This window comes from Falco biarmicus, chromosome 4 (assembly GCF_023638135.1).
Source record: "Falco biarmicus isolate bFalBia1 chromosome 4, bFalBia1.pri, whole genome shotgun sequence".
In the NCBI taxonomy this organism is placed as follows: Eukaryota; Metazoa; Chordata; class Aves; order Falconiformes; family Falconidae; genus Falco; species Falco biarmicus.
This window is the reverse complement of record NC_079291.1, coordinates 59,020,517-59,043,409: the sequence shown is the minus strand read 5'-3', so window position 1 is coordinate 59,043,409 and position 22,893 is coordinate 59,020,517. Positions and strand designations below refer to the sequence as shown.

At 54.0% G+C, this 22,893-nt stretch overlaps 1 protein-coding gene across 2 annotated transcripts; it reads right to left on the bottom strand.

The window, feature by feature from the left end:
- Positions 1 to 891: 891 nt before the first annotated feature.
- Positions 892 to 21,755, bottom strand: ZBTB47 (zinc finger and BTB domain containing 47). 2 transcript variants are annotated; one of them, XM_056337680.1, is made up of 6 exons: positions 21,299 to 21,755; positions 10,094 to 11,464; positions 6,698 to 6,845; positions 5,982 to 6,097; positions 5,437 to 5,581; positions 892 to 5,291 (listed from the first exon to the last, which is right to left on the bottom strand). In XM_056337680.1, exons 1-6 carry the CDS (start codon positions 21,299 to 21,301, stop codon positions 4,924 to 4,926), a joined length of 2,151 nt encoding a protein of 716 aa, XP_056193655.1. In that variant the 5' UTR covers positions 21,302 to 21,755; the 3' UTR covers positions 892 to 4,923. The 2 variants fall into 2 exon arrangements, with proteins under 2 accessions (XP_056193655.1, XP_056193656.1); XM_056337681.1 differs by lacking the exon at positions 21,299 to 21,755 and adding an exon at positions 12,935 to 12,991.
- Between the last annotated feature and the right edge of the window lie 1,138 nt (positions 21,756 to 22,893).

The window sequence follows — 22,893 nt, the reverse complement described above, 5'->3', positions numbered from 1 at the left end:
CTCATAGCTCACACAAACCTCATGGAGCCGTAGGACCCAGGACCTCAGCCCTCACCCCGCCAACACCCCCAGGACTGTAAGAACTGAGCCCCTTCCTCTATCCACTCATCCCCCTTCCCCAAAAAGCTATTTTTCTGTTGGCCCCACAACAGTCTAGTTGTCTCACACACATGCACGCACCTCCCACCAAACCCAATGCAAAGTCTGTAACATGTGAAGCAACGGCAGCAGCCAACATGCCCATCTGACTCCTCATGCAATTGCCTGAAAAGAGTCTTAAAAAAAAAAAAAAAAAAAGGCAAAGCAAATAAAAGTAACAAAGAAAGTGGTGGAGCTTTAGGTTTTCTTTTATAAAAGACAATTCGTTTATTGATTCAGTCCTTCCACTTGCAACCTCTTTGGTAACAGTCGTAACACTTCCAGACTGGGAGAACACAGTGGAAAGGCCCAGTTCTGACCTCTTACCACTTTCAGAGCTCAGCAACCCCTGATGTGCCTTGGTGAGAGGTCAAAAGCAGGTTTCAAAGCACGGCCAAAGACCTGGCCTCTAGGGACAACCCAAACCAACCTACCCTACCCTACCGTGACTCATCTTGCTCGTGGGTAGCCCAGAGAGCAGCCCCAGCACTCCCTGGCAGAAGATGGCTCAGGATGGGGGTGCACGTTGGACCCTTGGTGCCAAGGCTGACTGTGAGCTGTGCCCTGGAAGGCAGCTTTGATGCACCTCTTGGAACCTCCCAGACATTGGCCAACGGGGCCATCAACAGAGCAAGACTCACCCATTCCTGCAGGAGGCAATGACTTGCCCCAGTTGGCCCCATGCTGATGGACTAACCCAACCATCTCGGCCTCCCCCTCATCACACCGTCCCAAAGAGAGTAACTGCTGTACTTGGAGTTAAAGATAAACATATATTGATTACACATGGTCATAAAAAAAAAAAAAAAGGAATAATAATAATACATTTCCTAGAACATTACTTAAGATGCTTCCGAAAAGCATCCAAGCTTCCCCTCCCCTCCCCGCCTTCCCTTATCTATACAGAATAAAGTGCTTTGTTTAGTTTGTTCACACTAGTAGAGCCACCAATACACTCTTTAACTTGGCATGTTTGGGCAACCGATACTGAATGCCGTAGAATAATACAGAGCCAAACACCAGGCATGAGAAACTAGTTTTGAGGCAAGTGCTTGGGGTTTCATTAGTTTCCTTCAAGTTCCACGCTACTGAGGTTGTTCTTACTCCAATTTTTCCCTCGTTTTAATTATTATTTTCTTCCTTTAGCAAGTTCGACCCAACTCCCGTCATGGTTACGTGTCACTAGGCAGGGCTGCGCGTGGGGAAGCTCTCTCCATCCGTGTGAACAAAGGGTGTCTGTCCGTCCATCCTTCCCTCTCGACTTCGGCCAAACCAAGAGTTTGATCAGTGGAGTTGTCTAGCAGCGGATGCTCGTCTCTATTGCACTGTCACAGCCGTTCCCACCTGCCGGCCGTCCATCCATCATCTCCTTCCCACCGCGCTGGGGTTATGGCTGTGGTCCGAAGGGCCAGCTGTGCCTCACGCATGTGATGAGGCTAACTGGTCTGTGCTACCAGGCTCCTGGGATCTATAAACCAAAAATGACCCTCCCCAGGTGACTCCCTCCCTCCCCAGAGTGCAAATGAAGGGGGGGGGGGGGGGGGGCAAAATTACAACCCGGACAGGTCTGGGGTTAGGCGCATGGGCAGAGCTGTCAGCTGAATGTTGCGGCATATTCATGAACTGCGTAATGGAAATCAAGCTCCTCTCCACCCTCGCGGTCTGCCAAAGAAGGGATGTGAGAGATTAAGGTGCAAGAGTTAAAAAAAAATAAAAAATAAAAATTTTAAAATAAAACATTAAAAGCTTGAAAACAACAGACCCAACTCCCCCGCCTTCCACCCCGTCTAACCCAACAGGTGCCAACAGGGCCGACCGGGATGGATGCAGGATGAGACGCTGCAGGAGCGTCTTGTTTGAGCTCTTAGTACATTAACGAAAACCAGACATGAAGAGACACATTGTGGCCAAGTAAGGGTGTAGACAAAAGGGCTCGGAGACCATGTAGGACTCCTGGGAACTGCCCAGGCCTTGGAGAGGGGAGGGAGCAGCAGGGATCTGGTTCTCCAAAGTGCTGTGTGCATGGTCACATCTCGACGTCTCCAAGTGGCTCTATGAGCAGGCTCTCGAAGGGGATTGGACGCGGCTGGGATCAGTCACTGGGCTTTCCACTGGCTTCTAGCCTCAACGAGGTGCTCTCATCTCACAGTGCCATCCAAGCGGGACAGGTCCTCACTGGGAGAAGATCAACTGGGACAGGGAAAGCCACCTCCAGGTGAGCAGTACAAGGGAGCACATGTTGGCGTGGGTGTTTACTTGGGGGGAGAAGTCTACCAGCCACACAGGCTGGTGGGCTCCATCACAGGAGACCACACAGGCAAGGTAAGCCCTTCTTGGGGTGCAGTGCCCCCATCTCATCTCAAGGCTGAGTGTGAGGGGATAGAAGCACAAGACAGCCCAAGTGGATAGGATCTGGGAGACAGTGGAAGAGGAGACAGCACAGACCACTCTACTGAGGCTCTCCAACACCTCCAAGGGTATCATTGAACACTTCTCTAAAGCAAACATCTTCCAGTCTGGGTCACGGTCCCTTCAGAAACCCAATGGCCCCAAGAGCTGAGTGCCCGCATCCCTCATGGGTGTGTGCTTGAGAAGAGTTTGCACCATCCCAATAAGCCCCAGGGTCATGGAGGAAGGAGAGCAGAGAAGCCTTTGGTACCCATCTGAAAAGGTCAACACAGCAAGGCAGCTCTGCCATAGCATCCTCCTTTTGCTCAAAGCAGATGGAGATGAGGGTAAGCTTACTGGTACTGACAGCAGTGCTGGAGGTCCACAGGATCCCAGCCAACATGAGGATGAAAAGCAGTTTGTTGCTCCAAAATGCTAACATTCACAACAACAACCAGCTTTCCACAGACGTCAGGCACAGGGCAGGCACCGCTCAGCAGGAGGGGACACCAGCCACCTAACCCGTCACCTCAAAGAGCACCCAGGCGAAGAGCAAGTGCTCCCCTGTCCTGCCCCTACCAGGCTAATGCTCCTGCACGCCCCTGGTCAGCAAAGCCCCTGCGCACGTGGCTGAATCCCCCCATCTCTGCAGGGACAGCCTCACTGCTGCCCAACTGCTTTGCTGACTTGGTCCAGGAGATGAAGCACCAAGACTCCTTGCAGAGCCAGATGTGGCTCGATGCCCCCAGCACCCTGCCATCACCCAGAACAAGGTGCAAATGAGAAAGGCCTCCTACAGCCTGCTCACTGCCCTCTCTTCCTTCCTGCCTACCAACTGCCCTGCTCATCACCTCCTTCATGACCTGACCCACCATCCGCACGCATCCACAGCACTGGCCTTGGGAGCAAAGCACCAGCTGCAAGGCACCCCACCTCTCGGCCAGCATCTCTCTGCCCGTGCTGGATGCTGTGCAGCCAGCCCCTGCAGCGCTCCCAGTTCCCCTGACCCCAAAGGGGGCACTTTCCGAGGCAGGGAGACCATGAAACTGTGGTCAAGCCAACACCTGGCACCCCAGGGCAGAAACTCAGCTTGGATGCCAGCCTCCAACACAAAGGTAACAACAGCGAAGCCTTCCTCTTCTCCTCTGCCAGCATGAAGCCAGCCTGCATAACTGAAACCGAAGACCAGCTCAACTTCAACAAACACAACGTGGTCAGAGAAGCACTAGCCAACACCGTGGGGCATCACCAAAGCAACCACAACCTTCACCAGTCCCCTGTGGTCCCCTCAAGCCAGGGCAGAGCAACAGATGCCAGCCCCACAGGGGGAGGCAAAGCTTGGGAGAGCGACACAGGCAACATGCTGGAGGATGGGACATCGCCATCAGGCTGAACGCGGTCTTGCTTTAGCTCTGTACCTTGCAATGGGACCCAACCCAGGGCTCACCCATCAGTCAGGGGTTTATTCAAATTGTTAAGGCACTATTCTGGGCCGATTCTGCCGAGTAACAGCGGTGTCCTGCTTCTCTGTCCTAGGCCACCCTCCCACTGGTCCTGAAGCCATCGGAGCTCTCCCAGGGACACCTTGCCAACTCCTGAGCATCCCCAGAAGTCCAGCTCCTGCTGGGATAAGCAGAAAGGGCACGCCAGAGCCCAGCTCCCCTAGGACACCCCAAAAATGATCGGACAGCAAGCTGCTGCTGCCCCAAGATGCAACACTGATGTTTGTGCTTTTGCCCATTGAGGAGGAAAAGCTGTTGCGGGGAAGGAAGACATGTTGAGGGCTGCTAACAAGAGCGGGCTGATGGCTTTCCAACAGGGACATCTGCTCGTTTGCCGCGGGCCACCAGGGAGAGCAGATGGGGCCAGCGGGGGCTCCTCTGTGGTGCCCACCTCTCAACCTCTTGGGAAAAGAGCCTGAATTGAAAGACCAGATTTACAGTACGGGGATTCAAGCACCACTAGCTAGATTTCAGCTTGTCATAAATACTGAAGTGCTGGTAGGCAGTCATTCGGCTAGCGAGCAGGCGCATGACGCCGGTGAGCTCAACCCTGGACTGTGCAGCATCTTGCTCCTCCGAGCCTCGCCAGCATCCCGGCATGAGGATGAAGCTGATGCGCAGGAAGGTGAAACAAGAAAGTGATGCCTATCACCTACACCCTTACGGACGGACAATGGCTCCCCCCGCAACACCCACAGTCCTCGGGGGGAAGGCTTCCTCCTGCTACCCCTCTCCGTGGAGAATGACGGGTGAGAAAAAGGGAAAAAAAACCCCAAAACAACCCCAAAACGAGGAGGAAGGGGGGTAGAGAGCAAGCGAAGCCTTGGCTCCCCGGAGGGAGGCGTTCCCGAAGGGCAGAGCAGTCCGTGCGGGCACAGGGCTGGAGTGGGGGCACCTAGTTGTTGTTCGAATTTATCCTCCCTGCGGGAAACAGGGGAGGGGGTGGTGGTAGGTGAGGAGGAGGAGGGAGGGTCTGTGGAAGAGGATGGAGCAGCGGCAGGGGCAGGGGGGAGACGCCAGGGCCAGGGGGCAGCGGAGCCAGGCTGGCAGTGGGTTGGGGGGTGGCTGTGTCCGAAGCCAAGGGGTTGCTGACGCGGAAACATTTCTCCTTGTGGGCTTTGAGCATGTTAGAGAAGCGGAAGCGTTGGCCGCAGACGTCGCACGGGTACGGCTTCTCGCCTGTGTGGGTCCGGCGGTGCCGCTTCATGTTGGGGCGGCTGGTGAAGCTTTTCCCGCAGATCTCGCAGATGTAGGGCTTCTCACCTAAGGGATGGGGGGGAAAATGGATGAGAAGCTGGTGACTGGGCTGGTCCCACCCCCCCAAACTCCATCCTGTCACCCACCCGAGGATGCTACTACCCCCATCCCATGGCTCTTTCCCGCAGGGGGAAGGGCAGGGAGCTCTCACCCGTGTGTGTCTTCATGTGCTCATCGAAGTACTGCTTCATGTTGAAGTCCTTGCCGCACCACTGGCACATGAACTGCTTGTGGCCAATGTGGATGCTCATGTGGGAGCGCAGCTGGTACTTGTACTGGAAGCGCTCGTTGCAGTTCTGTGGGGGCAAGAGGGGGACGAGCTGCTGACGAGCACCCAAAACACCCCTCTCATTCCCCCTGATCACCAGCATGTCGGAGCAGTGCAGAAATCACTTCCCCCCAAAAAAACCCAAATCAAATAAATGGCTTTTTTGGGGCATACTCAGCCACATTTGCAAGCTGGGTGGCCTGGCGGTAGGATGCAAGGTCCAGGCACTGGAGGGACAGATCCTGGCACTGGACAAGTTCCATCAAACCAGGAGGGGATGCAAGGTTTGGAAGAGCGTGGGAGCATCCCTACAGCTGCACTGGCTCAAAGCATGGGGGAAGCCCCAAGAAGTGGAAGATCCTTCCCCAGATCAGGGGTTATGTCCTTGTTTAAGGGGATGCAGGGTGGGGCGACACACAGCACCTTACCTCACATTTAAAAGGCTTCTCCCCAGAGTGCTGGAGCGAATGGACCTTGAGGGACATGCTGCGCTTGAAGGACTTCCCGCAGGTCTCGCAGGTGAATGGCATGTCCTTGGTGTGAGCTGAAGTGGAGAGCAGCAGGGTCAGGTGCCCTCTCAGCACCTCCAGCATCCACCACCCCCAGTCCCACTGCCGCTCTCAACGCCAGTGCCCAACCCCAGCAAACACAAAGCCATCTCGGGAAGATGTGCGGCAGCAACATTTCAGGTACTTCCCTAACTGCCTGCCAAAACCTCCTTTTATTTTCATCTCCTTGGTGCCTGCAAGCCTCAGGGACCCAACCACCGCTTACACGTGCAATTTGCTTTTCAAAGCCCAGCACTGGTGTGGTCTGGTCCTCTTTTACAAGGGAAGGGTAGTTACACTTCAAACCCTCCTTTGATCACTTCTGAGGTCTTTTCTTCTGGTTAAATTAAATAAATGAGACTCTCCAGCATCACACCTGATTGCTCCAAACTCAGATCTCAGCAGATACACGTTCAGCATTAATTACCAGGCCAAATTTCAAGGCCCCTGTGTTGAGGTGAGAAAGCTCACCCAAGAATAAGCTCAGTCCAAAACTCCCAACACAACTGCAACAAACCCTCACCCTTCATTGCCAAAATGATGGATGAACACCCCTAACGAGTTCTCCCCATGGCACCAATGCCTCCCGCACTCACCAACCATGTGTTTGCGCACGTGTGCCATGGTGTAGAACTTCTTCTCGCAGATCTCGCAGGAGAACTTCTTCTCAGCATAGCCATGGACAATCTTGTTGTGCTCGTGGAGGGACCAGAGCTTCTTGAACCCCTTCCCGCATGTCACACACTGCAAGGAGAGAGTGGATGGGTAGGGAAGCAGGGGAACGTGCCCAGGTACCACCAACATTTTCATTTTAGCTGGCTATCAGCTTCATCCTTTGAAAAGGAACACGACTATGAAACCTACAGCTAAAGTACCACAAAAAAAACCCCAACGACCACCCAGTCTGCTATAGACCTTGCCACTTCAAAATCTCCAAAACTCAATTTTCTATCCATCGGATAAGGAAGGGATAATGACTTTCCAGGGAAGGACGTGGCATCTTCATTGACAGCTGCTTAGGACTGGCATAAACAGCAGCTAATGCACCAAGACCCTGTTCCCAGCTGGGGATTTTATTCTTGCACACAAAGCTTTCACATAAAAAAGAAACCAAACAACCCTCTGTGCATTAGAAGGTTGCAAAGACTATAGGAACAAGGAGAAACTCAACCCAGGGCAGTGCAGCTTCAGTCTTCAGCAGATATTACGGATAGTTCATCACTAAGTGAGTTTCCCAAACGTATCCAAATAGACCAAAATGGACCCAAAACCCAGTCCATCAGCACAAGCAGAACAACATGATGTGCCAAGCCTCCCCCAGGGAGTTATGGTAGAGATTTGCTTCAGCTCCAACAAGTCCGATGCTTCTCTGCAAGTTCTCAGGGAAAGCTCCAACTTCAGCATGAGATCTGTTTGAAGCATGTGCGATCAGTTCGGTGCTTGGGGCAACACAGGAGAGCGAAGCCCACACAGGGAACCTTTGCTGGAGTGCAGGGATGGCAGGCAGCACCCAGCCGAGGACGCTGCCAGGAGCCAAGGGTCTTTCTTCCCTCCAAACGTCAACTTCCCCTTCATCTCTCCATGACTCATCTTCCTCTCGGCCAACAGAGATAAAACCATCCCTTCTCCTTGCAGATGTGTTGGGAAAATAATTTCATGCCTGGGAGGCATCTCACAACAGCGCACTGAGCGGTACCAGCCTGGGGAGGGATTCCGCCAGCTTTTCCTCCTGCCCACAGGAACAGATGCTCGTTGATGAGATTCAACCAAATTTTGCACTGAATGAGGCTGTGACACCATGGAAAATGTGCCATTATGCCATGTAGTTACAGTATCTCTCTCTATATAGTCATATTTAGGTGCCTGAGAGGCAAAATTAGGGTCACAGAGGCATTCCCAACACTCATCTTCTTCATCTTGCCACGCCTGAATATCACCATGAGTAGTCCTCTGAGCTTTACTGTTCCTTGCTATACATTTCCACGCATCAGAACAGTTATATCTCTGCTTTAAAAGATACTTCAGGACGAATTCAGGACCAGAACCTGACAGCAAAAACACACCAATATCCATTTTCTCCACTTAAAATGAAAAAGGCTACAGGGAAATTTTAAAATTAAAGGTAGAAGGAAAGCAGGAGGTGTAGGAAAGCCCCCAGGCTGGAAACAAGCACCCTGGAGGGCTGAGCTCTGTTATCCTCAGGTACTGCAAAAATGCATCACTCAAAAAGGTGGAAGTCATATCCAAACGAGGGGAAAAATAAGAAGATAAATTCTCGCAGGTTAAGAGGAAAACCATACTAAAGCTGGCCAAAAAAAAAAAAAAAAAAGACTTTGAAAAACAACCCAATGAAGCAAAGGATGAATAATTCTTCATGCAGCGGGGCAGGATGCTCGTTACGGTGTCTGTGGGCTGTGGATGGCAATGGGAATGATCACAGGGAGTGAGAGGAAGCCTAACACCTGAAGCATTATAGGTGAAGTTTGGGAACAAAAACAGGGAAAAAAAGGAGCAGATCTGAGTGGGATAAGAGGGATGGTCCCTCCATGGATCTGGTTAAAAGACAAGAAATAAAGACTGTCCATTATAGGTATAGAGTAAAAAACCCACTATCCCTCTTCCATCCAGCTATAATTCCATGGTATATTGATTAAGTTATTCAATATTATCAGAGCAAATGGAGTGAATTTGGCTATTTGTAAAATTAAAAATGCTCAACTAAGTAAGAGGTAATGATCCACGTTTTCTGCAGGAGGAGGTCACCACATGGGCAGTCGTGGTTCATCCTATTCAGAAATGACCTGAAAAAGGGATAGAAGCAGGGGAAAAAACCCAGTGAAGTGACAGCCCCATGTTATTCATCAAGAAAGCAGATGAGGCTGAAGAAATGTTTCAGGAATACACATTTCTAATTGCATAGGCTTTATGACAGGCTCCGAAACAGCTACCACCACACAGGTATCGGAGCTGCACTCATCCATTCTGGAAAAAGCATCCAAAAAAAGCAATCCCAGGACCATGAATTTTTCAGGAAGATGCACCAAAGGGTCATGCAGGCAGCAGCTCCTTCACCTGCTTGAGCCAGGACCGCCTCTGCCTCTGTATTCCCCGCATGCCCCAATGCCAAGATCTGCTTCGTTCCCCATTTTATTTGGGGTGCCATTGGCAAAGGGCTGCAGTAGCACTTGGGTTGTGTTACTTCCATCTAGGAGAGCCACAAGATCATTTAAAATCCGCTTGCTGGCAGGAAGGACGATGGTCAAAGCTCTCCAGAAGTTGATATTTTTTTAATTAGTAGCAGCAGTGTCATGCAAAATAGCTCATCAGGGATTAGGAGATGGGTTGCGGGGATCTGCAAGAACACAGATGTTTGCTGCTCTGATGGGATGCCTACCTATCCCCCCAAAACTGCACTAATTTAACACAGTTAATTTGCAAACACAGGATCTCGTTAGCATTAGGCAAAGGACACACTGAGCCCGAGCCGCGCATGGATGTCAAAAGCATTCGGAAATTTGCTAATACACAAGCTAAAGAGCACAAAAGGCAGATTAAAACCATTTTAGCTCATGTCAGCAAATCTTTGAATTAAGCTAAATTGGTTTCAGCCTGGGTGGGAACGGCTGGAGTGTGTCTCCATCGGGGCTCACAATGTTTTATCCAGATTAACTGAATAAACTCAAAGAAAAATTACTGCATGTTTCTACCCGGCCAGCCAAGGGGAAGCCACAGTCCCCCAGCACAAATCCTCCGGTCCCACACCACCGTGGGACCCTCCTGAGCCGGAATACCAGTCACGGGTGAAGTAAGGTTCCCTCCTGTCTGCCATGGGCCAACCACATCAAAAAGCTTATTTGAGCATGAGCCTGTCCCATGGTGTAGCTGGGTGGCATGTCCTCCACGGTAGGTAGGATGTCCCACCATGGTGGGATGCTCCTTCTTGGGTGGGATGTCCCCCCCCCCTTGGTGGGACATCCCCGGGGCTGGCTCACCTGGATGTTCTTCTCGCAGTCGGTCTGGTGGTGCAGCAGCAGCTCACTCTCCAGCAGGAACCGTTTGCCACACTTGTCGCAGATCTGCATGCGGCTGTGTGTGACGTTCATGTGCTTCTCCAGGTACCAGCGGTTGTTGAAGACCCGGGGGCACTTCTTGCACGGGTAGTGCTGCTTCTCCTCCAGCTTCACCTTCTGGCCCAAACTGTCCTGTTCCTTTTTCCTCTTCCTCCCTCGCTGGCCTTCCTCTTCCTCCTCCTCCTCCTCTTCCACCTTGGCAATCTCCTGGGACCTGGTTGCCATGGCAGGTTTGGTGGCTTTGGAAGCTCGGCTGCCTCTGCGGGGCTGCCCACCCTTTTCCCTTTTCACCTCCAACGCGTCTTCATCGTCATCGTCATCGTCCTCTTCTTCTGTCGTCTCCTCCAGGTCTTCCTCCTCGCTGTGCTCCTCCTCCTCCTCCTCACCCACATCTGCATCCTCCTCCTCTTCCTCCTCCTCCTCCCCTTCCTCATTTTCCTCCTCCCCATCCTCCTCTGTGTCACGCCCATCACCGTCAGGTCGCCCCATCACAGCTGCCTCGCTGGTGGCTGCCTTCCCCTCCATGCCCTTGGAGACATTGAGGGTCTGGTTGTTGAGGTTCACCTCCACGATGATTTGCTCCCGGTTGTACGAGCTCTGGTTGTCCAGGTCCTCCTCGGACTCCTCGCCCTCCATCTTACAGACAGCACCTGGACCACCGTCCTTCTCCTCCTTGTAGTACTGCTTGGCTGGAACAGGGGGGAGCGCCCCACCACCTGCTCCGTCCTCCACCCGCACCGAGTAGGGGTCGTTGCCCTCCCGGGCGTAGATCTTGGGGTGGGGGGCATCCACCTCCTGCTTGATCTCGCAGTAGTACGGGGGGGGTCCGGCACAGCCCTCAGCGGGCAGGGCCATGTCAGCGGCCAGGCTGAGCGAGCGGGTGTCGAGGAGGTCCTGGCAGGAGGAGGCAATGTTGTTCATCTGCAGCACGGCAGCCGCGTTCAGCACATCCTGCACATTGCAGGAGTTGACGAGGAGCTTGGAGGTGTAGATGAAGTTGAGGATCTGCTGGAGGCCCTGCGAGGTGAGGGCCTCCAGAGAGAGCTCCACACGCTGCAGCTGCTTGTTTTGGGTGAAGAGGGAGTGGAAGAACTGGCTGTAGGCTGCCAGGACCCCCTTGTGCGCTGGGAAGATGCTCTTGTGCTGCACCAGCACGATGTCCACGTCGCACAGGTCCGGCTGAAAGAGGCGCTGCTCGTTCAGTCTGTCCATCAAACACGTGAAGTGGAGGGCTACATCCTCCACCAGGGAGTACTCAGCCGAAGGGTAGTCAGTCGTTTTTTCGACTATCAGCTGTGGGGAGGAAGGAAATAAAATCATTCAAGAGGGTTCTTTCCCCAGGAAAACACCCCACCCAGGCATGCCACCCATCCCTGTCCATGCATCCAAAGTCAGGGATGCCAACCAAGAAGTTCCATCACCAGCTCCATCCTGGAGATGCCAACCAAGAAGCTCCACCACCAGCCCCAGCTTCAAAACACCAAGAAGCTCTACTACTAAGCCCACCTTGGAGACACCAACCAAAAAGTTCCACCACTAGCTTGAGTCCAGGAGACTCAACCATGGAGAAGAAAGCCCAACGAAAGGACAGGCCGAGGCCATACGAGCACTCACTGACATCTCTCCAGCCTGGGTAGGAGGCACCCTGGCCACCCCACCACCAAGGCAGTCCAAAGCCTGGCTGAGCTGTCCACACTCATGCAGAGGAGACGTCATGCAGCAGAGGGGATGCCTCAACCTCCCGAACCAGATGGAGACCCCAGGGGGACATTTGCCCAGCACAGAAAGCCGATTTTAGGCACCAGCTGAGATTTAACCCCCCAGATAGAAGGAAATTAGCATTTTAAACCTCCCTGCTCTACAAGATAATTACATAAAACACAATATTCTTTAATATTTGCCAAAGTACGCCGCATGCTCAGAGTCACGTTAGCAGTCACCTCGCTAGCTGGATTCACCGGGTTGATTTATGCACTTTTTTTTTAATGCCTATTTTAAATCGCCTGGGGAAAGGCACTACCTGGAAAAATTCATATCAGGGAGCAGCATCCCCAGGCTGGGAAATGCCGTGACTGCCAATGTTCCCCAGGCTGCGTTTGATGGATATTTAATTTAGCTCACATGTATTTTGCATGGTGCAGGCCCCGTCTGGACGTTCATCACCTCTCCTGGCAGTACCTGAGCCCCAGGGTGGGTTTGCCAGCTGCATCCCAACTGCAAGCGCTATCCCATGCCCTAGATCCTGATCCTGTATTGAAAAGTAGGTGGGATAACCCCTTTCCCTCTGCTTCGCATTGGCTTTCCGTGCCGAATTCATGGATGGGGATGGATCTGGCCACTTGAACATCCTCTTTCCCCACCATTGTGGGATGTGACCAAGGCCGCAGTGCAGAACAGTGGCAGAGATGGAAGCTTCAACCTGCCAGGTTTTTCCTGCACCTCCTGCTCCAGAAAGAGTTTCTCAACTCCCATTTTTTTCTGGGACAAAAGACAACTCTTGATCAACACACGAATTCCAGCAAGACACATTCTATTTGTCTTTTTTTTTTTGTGAGCCAAAGGCAAAAGCACACACAGACAAAAATGCTTAAATAATAAAAAAGGGTGTTTTCTTCTCTGTTTTCTCAACAAGCAAAAAAACCCTTTCCCCCTCCCTGCCAAAATTTTTCATTTTCACTGAATTTCTGCTCTGAAACCAACCCGCCCAACCAACAGGGTCCTCAGTTTCATGTGGCCCCAGAAAGCCCCAGCAAACATTCGCACCTGGGGAAAACAGGGACAAAACAGCTCCTCTCCAAGCCCTTGGCTCTTCAGCCTGCAGCGGGGTAAAGAGGTCGTAAAGGAGAGGGGTTTATATCTATTCCCATATATATTTTTATGCAAGTTTCTCTATATAGATTTCTATAACTTTTGTATTTCATCTATTCATTTATATATAGTTAATCTCTTCATATATATACGCAAATGCATAAATATATAAATAATTAAACACTCTTTATATACACATTTATTACAAAATGCTGCATCCCAGCTGGAATATCCACCTACCCCCCCACTCTCTAAGCCTCGTGACTGCCAAGGACATTTCGACAAGAGGAACTTGGATGGCTCAGCCCCCCCCCCCAAGATGCACAGAAAATAAATAACAATATAATAAATATCGAACGCTTAAGAGACAGCAAGCTTTCAGCACAGTGGTTTGCTGTTTGCCACGGACTCTCCTGCTTTGCTTTCACTATGAAAAAAAAAGGGGAAAAAAATGAAATTCAGGTTTTTGCTCCTGGGATCCATCCCACCTCGCTCCCCATAGAGGATGCCCCAAGCTCGGCACGGCCACAGCCACGGAGAAGCGGGTGCAAAACATGAGGAATTGGGTCCAGCGGGCGGCATCACCTCTGCACAGCCCAGCCTGGAAAAAAAAAACCCAACTGATTTTTTTTTTTTTTCCTCCGGATCAAGGTTTTTTGGCAAAAAGGGGCTGATCCCTCACCCAGTGCCGGGGCTTGCCAGGCAGTTCTAATCAGTCCCAGCAGCGGCAAGGACAATGCGTGTCTTGGCTGCGTCCCGTCAGTGACTTCAGCCCGGGCTTGTCAGTGGGAGGTTTTTGCTCTTTATTGCTATCAGATGCTTTTCGTGAGCTCGCCTGGAGCTGGAGCCCCAGCCAAGGCAAGAGGCGCCTGCCGGGGTGAGATCCCAGGAAAGACCCCAGCTCGCCCCAAAACACCCCTCTGGCAGCTCCCATCCCTGCCACTCCACTGCAGTGGAGAAGGCCAATTAATCGGGATTAATGGGACGGTTAAATACATCACCCTTCCCCTGGGAAAACACAAATGTTTTAAATATATAAATAAAAAAATACAGACTCTAAAAATAATATATTAAAAATTACTTAATTTTTTTTAAAAAAAAAACCATCAGTTTTGCCCTTTTCCACCATCACCACCTTGGCCCTCCGGGTTGGTTTTGTCCCACCAGCAGCCCACCATGGCACGGCAGGAGCAGGTCACCCAGCCCATCTCCATCCTGAGTCTGGACTTGGGGTGCTCACTGGGTGCACCAAACCGGAGCGAACCCTACACCACCAGCCCCCACCATGTACCGCCAACCTCCACGCAGGGCCCTCGCATCGTCAGTGTTGGAAAAAAAATAACAACCTGCAAAAATTATTCGAAAGCAGCGTGGCTGCAAAGTCCCCACCCCGACGGGACGGCGGTGCCTCCAGACAGCCCTCCCCGCCTGACACTGCCCTCCAGCTCTATTTTAAGAGTGTTTTCAAGCACCCTTGCCAAAGCCCCATCCCAAAACGGCCAACAGGGTGGGAGGGAGGCCAGAGGATGGGGAGGATGCTGGGGGTGACTGGGGGACAGAGGGATGCGGGTCGGCGGAGCCCTGACAGCAGGGGATGCAAGGAAGAGGTAAGAGCAATATGGGAATGATGGCTGAAGAAGACGTTGATGCTTGCTGGCCCAGGGCAGCCTCTCCCCGACAAAGCCACCAAAAATCCTGCTATAGGAGATGGAGCCCAAGCACAGCCTTGCTCCCCTTCCACCCGTATCCCCCTGCATGCCTCAGTTTCCCTGAAGAGCCCCACCAAGACCCGGTCACATCCCTGGAATGGGGGCTGCTGCTGGATTTAACTCAATGTACTAAGACAAAATGCTGTTTATCTTAGCAGGTATTAAAGAGCTGGATCCCTGAACGCTCCTGCAGCAATAAAACAATCTGAGGACCAGCAGGTCGGCTCACCCTCAATATATTTAAAATCAAATCTGCAAACCCCCAGAAGACCATCTCCGACATTCACCGGCCTCTCCATTTATTTATTTATTTATAGCCACGTCTATCACCCTCATCACTGGAGCAGAGGACCACGAGTATCTCTCCTGTGTGAGCACAAGGATGGGGTTTGTGGGGCACAAAAAGCACATTCAGGTGGCCCCAGCGCCCGCTCCACACCGGGCGGAGCAGTGGGACCAGCTGCCCGCAAACCAGTTTCCATTCGGCACAAAACGTGGGGATTCCCTTCACATTTGTCACCCCCAAAACTCCCATGAAAAACAGCAATCTGCTTTTCCGTATCACCTGCAACCACCAAAACATTTTCTTACATTCAGTAAGAAGCTGCATTCAGGAAAACTGCTTAATTAGTCACTGAGTACGACGTTAGCACTTGCTCCTCGAAAAAATACCCCAAACCCCCATGTCCTATCCTCGCTTTGAACACTGCTGCATTTCAGTGTGAAAGAGCTTGGTTGAAACTATCTGATGCCAAAACTTGACTTCTGTTAAAGAATGAAATAATGTTAAACCCCCATATTTTTACAGATTAATTCAAATGATACAAAGGCATATCTTAGAAATCCCAAAGATACCCGCGCTTCCAGTTTTAATCCCCAGCCCCCTACAACCTGCCCTCTGCTTTCAAGACCCTTGGATGAAACCTTCAGCCTTTTCTCCGTAGTTTTGAGGCTATAGAGATGTTTTTTTAAGAATAACATGATGCTCGCGCCTTCCCACAACTTCTGAAACCAGGATGTACCAAGATGAAGCCGCGCCAGAACCCGCAGCGCTGCCTGGACAGTACACATCCCATACATCACCAAAACCACCCATTTTTGGACCATGGCCATGCATGGAAACCTGGCAGTGGGGTAAACCACATCCCAACGTGCCCTTCCCTCACCTATTGCCTACCTTCGCTGCTCCGCTCGCCCATCGCCTCCCTCCCCAGGGACCTCTCCCGCTGGTGCTTTGCCCTCCCGTGGCACCGACCTTGCCGGGGGTGGGGTTTGTTCACTTCTCCGACGGGTGTTTTTATTTAATTAGGGGAGGGTTGTCCGGAAAAACAAGCAGGAAAGGAAAACAATAGCTCAGCCGCAGCCCCGCCTGGCGAGGCGCCGGCCGACATGGCCCCAAGCACCCACCGCCAGCATCCTGCCCGCTGGGATGCTGCCGGGGCTGGACTGGGCACTCGCCACCATGGTCCCATCCCAGCTCCGGAGGCCACAGATGGCCACGTCCCTTAGGCTGGTGGTGACACCGTCTAATGCGGCGATTTTTTCCGTATGTGCTGTCTAAAAGGTTTGAGGCTGCCCAAAATATAGAGCCATATCCAGGCATCTGGAAGAGGAAGCAAGGGGAAGGGGCTCAGCGATGCTCCCAGAGCCTGTCCCACCCACCCCGGGGTGCCGGGAACCCCAAAAAACACCTCCAGCCTCTGTGCAAGTGAAGAAGAGCATTCAGCCTGGCTGGGGGACAGGCAGATGCTTCCCAGGGTTGGTTTTTTGTTTGGGTTTTTTTCCCTTTTGGTTGTTTTTGTTTTTAATAGCATCCAGCGTTTACAAGCTTCGGCTCAAAGATGCTTTTCCAGGGAGCAGCCTGGGAAGCCAGCAGCAGCGCCAGGCCCAGCGGGACCATCCTCAGTGCGAGGGAACAGGGACAAATCCTTCCCCCATCCTCATCCCTCTGCAGCTGAGGAGTCACCTCTACAAACAGGGAAAAGGTTCATTCGGGCTTTTCTTGTAAGCGCCGCCACGGCTGCCTGTGGCTTAGGGAGAGCAGGGGGATGGGGTGGGATGAGCAACATGAGGCTTCATCCCATTGGGAGCAGGCGCTGGCTTACAGCAGCACAGCCCGCAGAGGGTTAATGGCTGGTTGCTTGCTTATTTACTTTATATTTTTTTAATTTTTTTAACCCCACCAGCCGCTCTGGGCATCCTTCTCCTTTTCTTCCACGCACAGAGCTGCAAAGCCACAATGACACTTTGCAAGGACGGATGGAGAGGCCAACCTTGCCGTCACCCCCCCCATCCCCAAACTGGTCCAGTGAGGCGACACTGCAAAGCTGCTCCTGGGGGATGCCACCACCACCACCACCACGCGATGGCATCGGGGACACCCACCAAGGGTGACAGTGCCCTCCACTGCCATGCCCTGAGAGCGGCTCAGTACCCTCAGTGTCCACCCTGACACATGCGAAGGTGAGCACTGTCCCCTGTGCAAACACAGCCTCCCTGCTGCAAAAATACTGAGGCTCCAGCCCAGCGCCGCATTATTTTCAGCCCAGGACAAGTTCCAGTCCCTCTGCTCCGGCAAGAGACTGGAGGCACCGAAACTGGGGTGGACGCACCCATCCATCTGCCCCTGTCCCCTCTGTCACGGCCAAAAGCCGTTCCTTTGGGTGCAGCTCAGCCAGACCCAACACGCGGTGCAAAGCTCTGCTGAGCTCTGCGCCAAGCCCGTAGTAGCAAGATCAGGCATTAAACCCCAAATGGATGCTACAGGATTTCGGCAGAGCTGGCATCCTCCTGGCAAATGCCAAATACAGCCGGGGCAGCCAGGCCACGGGTTCCCTGCCAGCACCTGGCACAGCCAGTGACACCCAGCTGATGGAGATGTCCCCAAGCCACCACCCTGGCACGGGAGCAGGCAGCTGGGCAGGATGCTGCCCTCCTGTCCGGGTGATGCAGGACCTCCCACAGAGTCACTGCTGGGGTGGAAGAGCCTGAGGGGGGACACACACACGTGCAAAGCCACTGTCCCCCCTCCCTCCCCTGCCTGAGAAAAACAAGCGGAGGAAAGATCGAGGGAGGAAACGAGGACAAAACCCAACGCTGACCTCCCCAGCCGGGCTGTCGGCCAAGCGGCTGCGCCAGGGGCCAGCCCCGGACCGCTGCCCAGCCCGGCGTGAGCCACGAGAGGCCAGGGAGGAGGCGAGCATCATCCCGTCAGGACCCTATGGGTGTCCCCAGGGCCACCACGGAAGGGGATGGATGCAGCGGGGCAGGCAGTGCGCTGAGCTCCCCGTAACTCATAGGACCTCCAGGAACCCCAAATTCCGTGCAGGGAGCGTGGACAGGTGCAGTGGGGCAGCCACCGTGCCGCTTGTGCGCAGCCTGAAGCCATCATGTCCCCAAGCCAGCCCCGATGCCACACAATGGCTGAGGAGAAGCCGAGATGCCCGGAAAGCAAGGTGCATGGATGCACAAAGCCTCCTGCCACGTGCTGCTGAATTATGCTGGCACCAGCCAGCAGCATCTCCCTGCCCAGCACCACGGTGCCCATCCCCAGGGAAGTCACCGTGACCTTCCAAGGCGGGAACCTCCAAGGTTTAGCTCCACACCCGGCTCTCATCAGACCCTAAAACCATGGCATTTTCTAACCCAACTCAAGACCACAACCTGCCAGAAAGGCCCAGGGCTGAGCCTCTCCCAGCATCCCGGGCAAAGCTTTCCATCCTGGAGCATCCTCTCCAAACCCTGGCACTGACCCCAGCTCCAGCTCCACGCTAAACCCAACCTTGACCGCACCTCTTTGGGAAGCACCAGCCATGTTTCTCTGGTCCATCCATCCTTCCTGCCCAAGAATTCAACATTTTTATGAACGTGCATTAAAATGGCTTTTTTTTAATCACGGCTGTCCAGCAAATTCAGCAGCTCGGGGAGCAGGGCTTTGAACTCACACAGCCCTGGCTCCGGGGAAAAGATGTAATCCTAAAAATAATAATAATAAAAGATAATTTACTGTTGTTAAATGCTCTACCCATCACATCTGTACCGCCACAGTCAGCCTCTCCCCATATACAAAGTCATCCCAGGGTTCACCATCAGGAGAGGCAGCTGAAGCACCGAGGTTGGCACCGAGGGGACAGAGGCCCTGAAGGACACAGGGACAAGCCCTCAGGTGTCCCCACGTGGGAAACCCGACAGGGCCAGCCCTGCACTGCAAATACTGCTCCAGCAACACAACATAATGTGTTTCCTTTAAAAACAAGAGGAAAAATCAGGGGCAGGTGGCACAGAGCCTGATCCCAAGCTCATCTTCCCCACTGGCATCTGCTCCTCCAGCCTTCCAGGGACCACAGAATCCGTGGGACGTCCAGGCTGCAAATCACACAGGGGACCTAGAGATCCCCTTTTTTGGGGCCACGCAAACGTGGCAGCAAATTAAAAACTTCAGCTCCTGCTTTTCCTGGAGAGCACTTTGTCAGGGCCACCGCCACGTCCCCATCTAAAAAGGCTTAAACGCGGCAGCGCACGAGAGCCCACGGTTTTCTCCTCCAGCCCGAGCGAGGAGGGAGCATGGGGAAATCAGCAATTCCCCCGAAACCTTCAAAGACCCTCTGATGTTTTGACACATTCAGTTCATCCGCAAAAGGTTTTCCCCTATTTTTCCTTCAACAGAAAAATCTGCATCTTAAAAATAACCAATATTTAATTGACTCGCCGGCAACCTCCTGTTTCTCCCTCCCTTTTACAAAGACGACACCTCCAAAGGCAGCAGCGGGTTATTTTTATGGAGGGGGTGACATGCCTCTCCTCCAGACACCAGACAGAAATACAAGGCCATTTATCTCACCCGACTCCGGCATTTGCTTGGTAATAACCTAACGCACCGTTAATTCCTCGCGGGGAGAACAAAGCTCCGCCGCGAAGCCAAGCGGGCGGCAAAGGGGACCCTCCGGCTACCCCGGCAAAGCCCCCAGCGCGGTGTCAGCCCAGCTGGCATCCCCAGGGAAAAGCTGAAACATCTGCACCAGCAAGGCTGCACCCCAGATCCAGAAAAATAAATAAATAAATAAAAATAATAATTAAAAAAATATATCCCTTAATATCTTTCCGAGGAGGATTTTTGCTCCGGAAAGCAAATTTTCCTCTGGTTCTTGCTGAGACCGCGTGTGGAGGAAAGGTTTAATTCCCAACTTTTCCCCTTCTTCCTCATCGGGCTGCTTGCTCGGGTGGGCTCCGGGCATCTCCATCCCCACCTCAGGGCACGAAACGCTCCCCAAAGCCACCCTGGAGCCCCAGCATCTCCCTCCAGAGAGGATGCCGGGGTGGCTCCAGCAGCGAGCCAACACCAGCAGGAATTTCGCAGGCCGAGGGCGGCCGGCCAGCATCAGCCCACCCCGAGCCCCGCTACCCCCGGTACCGCTACTGAGGGGTGCCCAGCCCCATCCCGGCACCCCAGCCATCATCTCAGGCGCCGGATCAGCGTCGTTCCTTTATTTTTCCAAGCTTGCACTTTCTTCCCCTTTCCGAAAAGCCGCTCCAATGCCTCCCGGGGTGTCATTCCGGGCATGGAGCCATCGGCGGGGCAATCGCAGCCCCGCACTTTGGGGCATGAAGGACACCGGGGTAGCGGGAAGCAGGGTCTTTTGGCACGGAGCATCCCATGAGATGGCCCGTGCATCTTCCCAGCTCAGGCCTGCTCTCTGCAAGTCAAACTCAGGCCCCCAAAAGTCCGCCGGCCCCTAAAATAGGTCACTGCTGCGGGCCAGAGCCCCGCCGCGAGGCAGCCAGCCCCCTCCGTCATCAGTAGTGCGATTAATACTAATACTAATACTAATAATTTATTTTTTTTAAGGCCATGCACGGAACTCCCCCCCCCCCCACGGCGGCGGGCGGGATGCTGCGCCCTGGGCACGGGCATCGCTCCGGCCGCCGGCCGAGCCCGGCATCCCCGCATCCCCCGGGAAAGGGGGTACGGCAGAGCCGGCGGGGCCGGAACTGGCAGGATGCAGGAGCCATCCGGGGAACGCGGCGCGGGCCGAGGGAGCGCGGAGCTGCCGCTGCGCTCCTGCAAGGCCGGCAAAGCCTCCGGCCTGGGCGACCAGGCGGCTCCAAAAGTTTCCACCCCCCCAATAATCGCCGCGACCCCCAGACGGGAGCGCAGCGGTGGGCTGCACCCCCACCCCCCCACCCCCTTCAGCAGCACCATCGCCCCTTCAAGGCAGCCCAGGAGGCGGGCGAGCCCAGCCCCCCCCCCCGCAAAACCAACCCGGGGGGGGGGGGGGGGGGAGCATTTTTAATGCCATTTTACCAAAGGCAGAACCTCTCCCCTTTGCACAAGGGGGGCCCACGCACGCCCCCCACCAAGCCAAAGCGGCTGCCCGGGCGGGCTGCGCTGCACCCCCCGCCTCCCCGGTGCACGGAGCACGCCTGGGTCGGCCATGCGACCCCCCCGCCGCCACCCCCCGCCCCCGCCAGGATTCGGGCAAGTTTCGGAGGCCCCTGCAAAGTCAGCAAAGCCCCGGGGGGGGGGGGGGGGGGGGGGGGGGAAGGGGGAGAGAAGGGGGAAGGGGAAAATAAAAAAGAAGAGAAAAGGAAAAGGGGGGGTTGCAAGCTCTACCATTTTGATGCAAAGGTCTCCGCGCAAAGGAGTCCCGGTCCTCCTCCGCTTGCCTGGGGTTTTTGCTCTCCATGAAAAAAAAAGAAATGTTGGGTTGGGTGGTTTGCTGGGTTGGTTGCTTTTTTTTTTTTTTCTTTTTTTTTTTTTTTTTTGGCTGGCTTTTTTTGCTGGTTTTTTTTTTTTTTTTTTGGAGGAGGTGGGGGGGGGAAATTATCGCGCCGCTGCTGCCAGCCCTGCTTGCATCCCCCGTCCCTCTTTTCCTTCTTTTTTTCCTCCTCCTTTTTTCCTTTTTTTCCTCTCCCCCTTTTTTTCTTTTTTTTTTTCCTCCTTTTTTTCCTTTTTTTTTTTTCTTTTTTTTTTTCCTCCTCTCCTCCTTCTCTTCTTCACCTCATCCTGCCCATCGCCATGTTAGCCCCTTTTAGGAAGACGGAGGAATGCGGAGCGGCGGCGGCTCCGGCTGCCAAGAGCCCCGGGGCCGCTGATTGGAGCCGCCGCATCAGATGGGGCCGCGGCTGCCCCGTTAAAGGGACAGGCACCCGCCGCCACACCGCCCACGCGCGGCCCGCCCCGCGCGCGACCCCCCCCGCCCCCCTTCCCCCGCCCCCACCCCGCACCCCCTCCCCGCCTCACACCTGCCTCTGCGGTGCAGCATCCCCCGGGAGCATCCTCTGCACCCCGCTGGGGGAAACTGAGGCACGGGGAGGGCTTCACACACACACACACACACACCCATATAAATCAAGAAAAAAGCAGGGAGGCTTTTGGGGGCGTAAACCCCCCAGTCTGGGGTGTCGTGGGGCAGCGCCACTTTTATTATTTATTTCTGGAGCGCTGTCCTGTGTGGGGAGGAAATGGGGATCCCTGGGGTGAGGGGGGTGTTAAGGCACATTTGGTTTTACAAGGGGGGTGCTGATGGGTGGCACCCCGAAACCCCCTCAGGCCCCAGGGTGTGATATGTGGTTTACAGCCACCCCCCGATCCCACCCCCCCACCCACCCCACCCCACCCAAAAAAATAAAGTAGGGTTCATTATTTGCCCCCAACTCTGCTGGGATCTCCCCAATGCCAGCAGGGAAGAAGGGGTTTAGTATCCCAGTGCCCCCCTGTCCGGCCAGGAGCTGCGTCCCCCTAGACCCTGCATGCTGGGGACCGAGGGGGCAAAGCTGGAGCAGCTGGCCAGAGGGGCACCTTGCAGGGTCCCACACCTCCGACACTGGGACAAGCTCTGCCCATGGGCACTGGGCTTCACCAGCACAGGAGAAGACCCACGAGGTGCCCAACCAAGGCGTGTCAGGATGGTGATCACCTCCGAAACCCGCTCCTGCCCCCACCATTCCTGTAGATACCATCCAAAATGTTCAAGGTCGAATAAATTCCCTTCTGCCGCCCCAAAAGCAGAGAAACACAACAGCTCGCCAGGGCCCAGCGGGGCTGGGGGCATCCCCGGAGCCCCTGGGCTGCTCCATCCTTAGCCCACCTTCCTGGCTCTGTTCCTAACCACTCCCTGGTGCAGACATCAATGCGGTAACGTCTTGCACTTGTTTAGACTCTGCTTTGGTTGCTGCGCGCGGTAACTTCTTCCAGATGTGTAGGGC

Excerpts from the sequence above, each read along its gene's own strand:
- ZBTB47 (XM_056337680.1), bottom strand. Across the intron at positions 6,846-10,093 it reads ACTGCGAGAAGAACATCCAG|TGTGTGACATGCGGGAAGGG; the intron begins GTGAGCCAGCCC and ends CTCTCCTTGCAG. Across the intron at positions 6,098-6,697 it reads CGTGCGCAAACACATGGTTG|CTCACACCAAGGACATGCCA; the intron begins GTGAGTGCGGGA and ends TCTCCACTTCAG.